At 44.1% G+C, this 7,558-nt stretch overlaps 1 protein-coding gene across 1 annotated transcript; it reads right to left on the bottom strand.

Annotated features, from left to right (window-relative positions):
• Positions 1-481: 481 nt before the first annotated feature.
• On the bottom strand, positions 482-7,161 carry Ndufb4 (NADH:ubiquinone oxidoreductase subunit B4). The gene is made up of 3 exons (XM_005071503.4): positions 6,928-7,161; positions 1,931-2,077; positions 482-597 (listed from the first exon to the last, which is right to left on the bottom strand). The coding sequence occupies exons 1-3, from the start codon at positions 7,105-7,107 to the stop codon at positions 535-537; spliced, it is 390 nt and encodes a 129-aa protein (XP_005071560.1). The 5' UTR covers positions 7,108-7,161; the 3' UTR covers positions 482-534.
• Between the last annotated feature and the right edge of the window lie 397 nt (positions 7,162-7,558).

The following is a 7,558-nucleotide window of genomic DNA, read 5'->3' as shown; positions in this document are numbered from 1 at the left end:
TCATGTTCCTGCTAGGCCTGTCAGCCTCTGGGTCTTCAGAGACCAAGTCTAATGCCATCTCCCAGAGCTTCTCAAAGAGAACTACTTCCTTATCAGCACTTCATGTCTCTGTTATGTGTCCCATACCGTCACCTTCTGCTGTGCTTACCATCAAGGCTGGAGCCACACAAGGACTAGAGTCCCAGGCACCGAGTGCTCGGCTGCTCTGGGAGTCCTGAGGGCTGTGCACTCTGACTCTCCCACCACTGGACCCTCAGCTCACATATCAACTGCCATGGTTTACACTCATTTGCAGAATGACAGATTAAATGAGTAAAGAAACGTTTCTTCACTGAGCTGGGCTCCTGGAAAGGAGAGTCTACCACATCCAGCAAACAGTGGCCATCATTCTGAGACACAGGTTCCCAGGACAAGCCACCTTTGCTTCCATTTTTAAGGGCTTAATGTGCTTCAACAATAAATCCAAGAATAAAAGAAACTGTTCAGTGATTAGTAGAAGATTTATTTATGCAAGAATAGTCATCCATGACAAATTTAATAGGACATTTTAAGTGTTCGGTCCAGTTTTCCTTCCTGGATAAGTCTTTCCTTCCTGTCCTGTATAAAATCAAACAAAAAGAGACAAAACATTAAAAAGCAATGCATTCTGGCATGGTCATGGAATAGCTGCAAATCAGGAAGAAAAAGTCTCAAAATTTAATTGTAACACCATCCCCTAAAGCCCAAGAACTCTGGGGAAGTAATAAAAAGCTAAAGTTAGGACAGTAAGAAAATACTGCCATTCAAACGTACCTTAGCTATTTTTAATGATGAAAAAGGAATGGTCCCATTCTAAAGCACACATTGTTTTTGTTTTGTTTTGAGGCAGAATCCTACCCTACAGCCCAGGCTAGCCTGGAACTCAGTCATAGCTCAGTTGGCCTCAAACTCATGGTGATCCTCTTGCCTCAGGCTTCCCAGGGTTGGGATTACAGGTATGAGCTACCATGCCAGGTTCAAAAGTAGACAAGGAGCAAATGTAAACAGGTTCTGGAAAAAGCACAGCTGATTTACCCATCAAAAGACAAGCTCCCATAGAAAAGTAGGTGACAGGCTGATAATGAAGACGATGAGTGGCCTCCAGTCTAGATGGCTGTACAAGTCCCGGGACTGTTCCAGAAACAAAGAGCCAGAATGGAGCAGCCTTCTCTGTGACCATGCAGCCAGGACTCTAATGACAGTGACCGACAGGCTACTTCTGCTTCTGTTGTTAGGATTTAGCATGTTTGAAGAGTAACTCCCATAAAGAACTCAGCCACAGATAGCATGCTAAGTGATTCACATGTTCTGTTAACCCTGGGTCAATAAACATCATCTCTAACAAATGCTCCAACAAGACTAGAGAACTTCACCAGGCTATCTGAAGTGAATCACAAAAGAAGGCTAGTTTTAAGGCAGACATGGTGACTAATTCCTGAAATCCCAATGCTCAGGAGACTGAGACAAAGTCCTTAAATTAGGATGGCCTGGGCGACCCAGTGAGACCTTCTCAATATCTTAGTAAAAGTTTCTACCCACCCTCTACGGGGAAAATTAACTAAAAAAAAAAGTCATTATAGTATTCATTTGCCTAATAATCACACTATAATTTCCTGGAAGAAACAAAAAAGCGGTCACCAGCTAAACCCTAATCTCATAAATGTAAACTGATCATTCTGACTTTTTTAAATGGCAGAGTAAGCACTGAATTAAAACCTAGAAAACCCATAGGCTGCCATGGTTTTTAACAAAGTATCAAATCAAATGGAAACCCCCAATTATTTCAGAAAGGAATTAAGATACAAGACAGAAAGGGAAAGGACTATTCCGGTGGGAGGAGCTTGGGAGCAATGCAGCTAGCTCCTAGAGGGGCCTCTCACACCAGTGTTAAACACCTGGGTCTAATACTTACCCTGTCTGTTTTGAAAACGTAATACCAGAAGATGAGGGGCCCAAATGCAGCCAGGGCTCCTAAAAGTGAGTTCTTGGGAGTGGGTCTGAAATTGGGATAAATATTTGTTGATCTTGCATAGGTCCAGCGGATCAAGGCAGGATCTTCCTGAAATCAATACAAAGAAAGACTTGCAGACCTTAAGGAGGACATGTTGAGGAAGAGATTTATCAGGCAGCTGTGAAGGAGCAGGAGGAAGTCTTCTGTTCTTCAGGGTAACTCACAAACTCTCGACTCTGGCTTCCAGACCTCTACCCCCCAAGAGGGATGACAGGGCTGTGCCACCGGTCCCATCTGACTGGTTTCTAGTATTCAAAAACTTCTTTTTTTTCTTTCTCTCCTCCCTCTTTTTTTCCCTTTTCTTTTTTGATTTTGGTTTTTATGAGACAAGGTCTTGCTCGGTAGCCCTGGTCAACCTGTAGCCCAAGTCCTCCCGTGTCTCAGCTTCCCAAGTGCTGGGGTCATGGGTGTGTATCACCATGTCCGGTCATAACTGTCTAATGATCCTGTTCAAATCCTGCACAATTGAAACATTCTTCTATCCCCAGGTAGCTTTCTGTGTACTTAGGATCTAAGATGCCTAACTTTAAAGTGGCAGAGAAACCTCCTACCCCCTTCACTTTTCAGACATATCCTTACCCTCTTTCTGGCTCTTGGAAGTGGCTATCAGAACCACACCACAGCCCTGGCGAAGAGAGACCCCAGCTGCTCTATCAAGCTTCCTATTTTGCTTCTAGGACCCTTTCTGATGCTGTCCCATGGGCCTTTCCCAGCTTGGTTAATTGCAGGAAGACAAAAGCAGCCTTCTCTAACCCTGAGCTAAACGCTTTTGCTTTCTTTTGGTCCTGAGGATCAAACCAAGGCATGAACTCTATCACTGAGCTATACCTTTCACCATAAACTGTACGTTTCTAAACTAACTTGGCTGATGTTTGAAAAACAAACTATGACATTCCACACTATTAAAAGTCTGGCAAAGCCGGGCAGTGGTGGCACAGGCCTTTAATCCCAGCACTCTCGAGGCAGAAGCAGGTGGATCTCTGTGGGTTCAAGGCCAGCCTGGTCTATAGGACAGCCTCCAAAACAATACAGAGAAACCTTGTCTCGAAAAAACTAAAAAAAAAAAACAAAAACAAAAAACAAAAAAAGGTCTTGAAAAAAAGGTCAAAGTTGTCAAAAAGAAATCAGTTATCTTGGTTAAGAAAAAAATAATGTAATATATTTATATTAAAATAATTTCCTAAGAATAGCAAATCTACCCCAAACACATAATTAAAGTTAATTAGCTAAATCCCCAAGTGATTTTGCAAAATTGTTCTCTCCAATTAACTGACAAATTAAAATACGCAAATAAAATCAGCTTTAGTCTTCAGTATGCAGCATGAACATCGAAGGTGCTAACAAACACCACACAGCCATGATTGGCAGGACTAAAATAAGTTCCTCATTTACATTTCAAACGATACTGAATTACAGCAATTTGACCCTGAGGTGACCAGCTGCAGCTCAAAGGTAAAAGCAACCTTGAGTGGAGATGCTTCCAGCCTTTCAATAGGTGAAATCCTCAACCGTGGAGGAGATGGGTTAGAGAAGTCTAAATATACCTTCCGCTGCTCTAGAAATGACTACTGTTATCACTCCACACTAAGGCAGAAGGGTTTTGCGGTGTTGTCTATTATTCCCTAGAATAGCAGAGAGTAAGGCCAGAAATGAAAGGATCAACGGATCTTCTCTTCTGCTAGAGAATGTATCTGAATGCCACACAGTGAGATTTCTCAATCTGCCAATCATGTGCCACTCTCCAGACACAGAAATTTCACTGCCCAAAGTACCAGTAACTTCAAGACCAAAACCACAAGAAAGAGGCTGGAGAGAGGGCTCGGTGGCTGAGTAGTTAGTTGTTGCTCTTGAAGAGGCCCTGGGATCAGTTCCCAGCACCCACATGGTAGCTCACAGCCATCCCTAACTCTAGTTCCCAATGACCCACTGTCTATTTCTGGCCTCCTCTGGCATCAGGCATATACATGGTACACAGACAAAAAACTCGTACAAGTAAATGAAGTAAACAGGGGAAGGGAACTCTCCATGACACCACTCGGTGTCCACTGGAATGTCAGCAGCCTCCGGCAGAGCGAAACCCTCAAAACTTTTCTCACTGTACTTTCTGAGCCCAACTCGCTTGGTTTTTCTTCTCTCTGTCTATTCTGTCTTCATCTCCTTTGTTCTTTTTCTTCCATTTTTTTTTTTTTAAACACTGGGCCTCAGCTTTTGCTGGGCTTTCTTACATATACTCACTCCATTAAAGTCAACCAGTCACATGACTTTAAGCCTTTACAGGCTGATGGTTACCAACATTTTACCTCTAGCCTTAGACCTCCATGTTCAACTCAACATCTACCCACCTGGGCAATGGACATAAGCATCTAACAGGCACCCCAAAAGTACCCCCAAGTCAATCTGTCAATATTCCTTTTCAATCCACCACACTCGTTCCTCTCAGCTTCCTCTAGTAAAAGGAACTCCTCTCCTTAACTCTTCTCTTTTTCTCACGTACCACATCCACCTGACCCTGAACCTGGCTAGATCTACTCTAAATACCCGTCCAGTACTTGCCACCTCCACAACTACTGTCACAGCCACCATTCACTATCTTAACTGTGGTAAAAGCCTCCTAGATCATTTCTCTGCCCTCACCCCCTGGCAGATAATTCTTGAGGAAACAGATTTTGCTAAGATGTGAGTCTCCATTATGTAACTCCCTCCTCAATAAAAATCTTTACAGTGCCATACAGGTCTTGTGTGATCAGGTCCCAGGAGAGCTACTTTAACCTCATTTTGTTTTGTCATTTTGCCTTTTCTTATTATATCCAAAATGGCCTCTTCAAAAAGAAGTGTGTGTGTGTGTGTGTGTGTCCCAGACTTGATTCAGCATCCAGGGTTCTAGGATGCCTACTGTATTGTGAATTAGCTCTCTGGTATATTCTGAAACATGCTAAAGCTGCCAAGCACACTCGTGCCCTTATACTTACAGTCTGCTCTAGCCAGCATGCTATTTTCCTCCCTAAGCTAACTCCTTTGGTTCACTTCTTTCAGGTCTTTACTTAAATGTCAGGCTCCAAGGCTGGGATTGTAGCTCATGGGTAGAGCATTTCCCTACCATGTGAGACCTCAAAACAAACAAAACCAAAACACCCAATGCTACGTTCCAAACAGGTGCTTCCTTCTAATCCCACTCTTACTTTTTTTTCTATATCATTTAACATTATCTCACATATTAAATGATTTAGATTTCTTAACATACTTAATATTTGTCATCCCCACTAAAAAGACAGCTAGCTCTACAAGGAGAGAGACTTTAGCTGGCTTTGTACTCCTACTTCATCACCTCAAATAGTCTCATAATAGATACTGAGCAAATATTTCTGAGCAAACCAGTCATTTCCTAAAGATTAGACAGCTAAAGAGGCAGGGATTATTAACTCTGCTACAGATGAGAAATGGAAACTGCCCTGGGATACAGAGATTAAAAGACAGGAGACTGGGGGTTCAAACTTGACTGAGACCTTATTCTATTTACTAAAAAGATTCAACAAACAAACAGGCTAGATGTTGTGGAGCAAGCTGTTAATGTCAGCACTCAGAAGGCAGAGGCAGATGGATCTCTGTGAGTTCAAGGCCAGCATGGTCTACAGAGTGAGTTCCAGGACAGCCAGGGATATATAGAGACCCTCTCTGAAAATAGATAATAACAATAATGAAAATTACAGCATACTATCTAGCACATCAAAAACAACTATGTGTACAGTTTAGAATAGATGTATCTCTTCCACCCTGTAAACAAAGGTCTGGTTGGAGATACTATATCCAACTAGGTAGTAGTATACCCAAACCAGGGCTCAAACTGAGTACTGGGACCTGCTACTGGGTATATCTGTATGAACAATATATCCTGTCTGTACTGTCTTGTCATCTAGGAAGCCAACAGGAGAGTTACACAGTTCTATGAAGGGCTGTGGCATATAAATTTAAAAAGAAAAATGTCTTTGCAAGGTTAGGTATGCCTTTGCAAGGAAGGGGCAGTAGTCCCAGTTCGAGGCGCTGAGGCTGGTAAACCTGAAGTTCTGATGTCTTTAGAAGAAAAACAAAACATGACTTAGTACTGTATCTAGTCACTTAGTGTAACTTGCCCTTGGCTGTTCTCACAACTTCCGAAATTTCATAGAGAATGGGTATACAATTGTTGGAATGTCTTCATTTGAGATATTTAGAGAACGTTTACAGAGGAAATTGTCTAAAGGCACACTTGTTAAAACACCAGTTTACTAGCACGCTATATAGCGATGCCAAAAACTTTCTCATTTGATTTCACAACTCTATGTCTAATGCACACCATTTACAGGAGAACATTAAAAAGCTATGTTTTAAGAGAGATTACGTAAATTTCCCAGGGGGTCATAGTTTGTCAGTTTGATCAGGCCATGTGGTCTGATCTCAATGCAAACGCTTCATCAAACCCCTACATTCCCATGAAAGAGCAGTGTCCTTGGGAGTTTGGAGCTCAAAACAGCTTTTTACTCTGCACAGTTTGCAAGGACCGGCCGGACCTGAACAAGCCCTTTACAAGGAAGATACTGGGCTAGACCGGTCACGTGTTACTCTGCCTCAGAAGACATGAAGGACATTTTAAACATGCTTCAGACAAGAAAGCCTACTAGAGTAGGCAGTTTAACAACTTGCTCCAAATCAGGAGGGAAGTCGTCCAGCCAGGATGCAAGGCCAGCTGGGTTTGCAGCTGGAGCCCATCCTCATGACCACTGAGCCTACGGCCGAGGTCAAAGGGACAAGAGCTGTGTGGCTAGGGGCCCGTGTCCAGCATATGGAATGGAGCTGGGCGGCCCCGCGTGTGCCCGCTCGAGATGCGGTTGTCGCGGCCCACTGTCCCGCCCGGCCCCACTCACGATGTGCATTTGGCGTTTGGGGTCGTTGTACTGAAGCAGATATTCCCGTTTAAGCCTGGCCCTTATGCTCAAACGCTCGGCCTGCGCCTTTCGAGTCTCCGGAGACAAGTCATACTCGGCTGGGTCTAGGGTACTGGGGAGGGTGGCCAGGGGCGCAGGCTTATACTTGGAACCCGACATCTTGGCTCCCGGCACACATCTGCGCCTGCGCGGCTATGAAGGCTGCCCGCTTCAGTTTGACCTTCAGACGCAGGAACTGCGCCTGCGCACTCCGTAACGCGCTCTGGCAGGAAGGGCGGGAGAGAGGTGGAGTCTGAGATGCGTTGGAGCCTTCCTCCACGCCCCTCTGTGCCTGTATTTTGCGCGTGCGCGCTGTTGTCTGCTCGCCTCTGGCGTCTTGTGTGTATTTGACAGTTGTTTCCCTCTGTGCTTCTCCTTGCTTGCAGAATTGATTTTTCTCATTGAGCAGAATAGACGAGACTGGGAAACTGGATTGACTGTTGTTCCTGAAGTTCTGGCGTGCAGTGTGGGTTCATCCAAATTGGGTGACCTTGGAGAAGGTCATTTAGTTTCTCCGGAGTTTCCTTTTTCTGGTCCTGGAGAAATGACCTTGACCCTGTGGAGTCGTGGA

This window comes from Mesocricetus auratus, unplaced genomic scaffold (genome assembly GCF_017639785.1).
Source record: "Mesocricetus auratus isolate SY011 unplaced genomic scaffold, BCM_Maur_2.0 Super-Scaffold_100008, whole genome shotgun sequence".
In the NCBI taxonomy this organism is placed as follows: Eukaryota; Metazoa; Chordata; class Mammalia; order Rodentia; family Cricetidae; genus Mesocricetus; species Mesocricetus auratus.
The sequence above is the reverse complement of the archived record's forward strand: the minus strand, read 5'-3'. Positions and strand labels throughout refer to the sequence as shown.

What these genes read in the sequence shown, in the direction of transcription:
- Ndufb4 (XM_005071503.4), bottom strand. Translation starts at nt 7,107, where the DNA reads ATGTCGGGTTCCAAGTATAAGCCTGCGCCCCTGGCCACCCTCCCCAGT. An exon ending in CCAAACGCCAAATGCACATC is followed by an intron (nt 2,078 to 6,927) that starts GTGAGTGGGGCC and finishes TATTGATTTCAG; the next exon opens with GAAGATCCTGCCTTGATCCG. An exon ending in ACGTTTTCAAAACAGACAGG is followed by an intron (nt 598 to 1,930) that starts GTAAGTATTAGA and finishes GATTTTATACAG; the next exon opens with GACAGGAAGGAAAGACTTAT.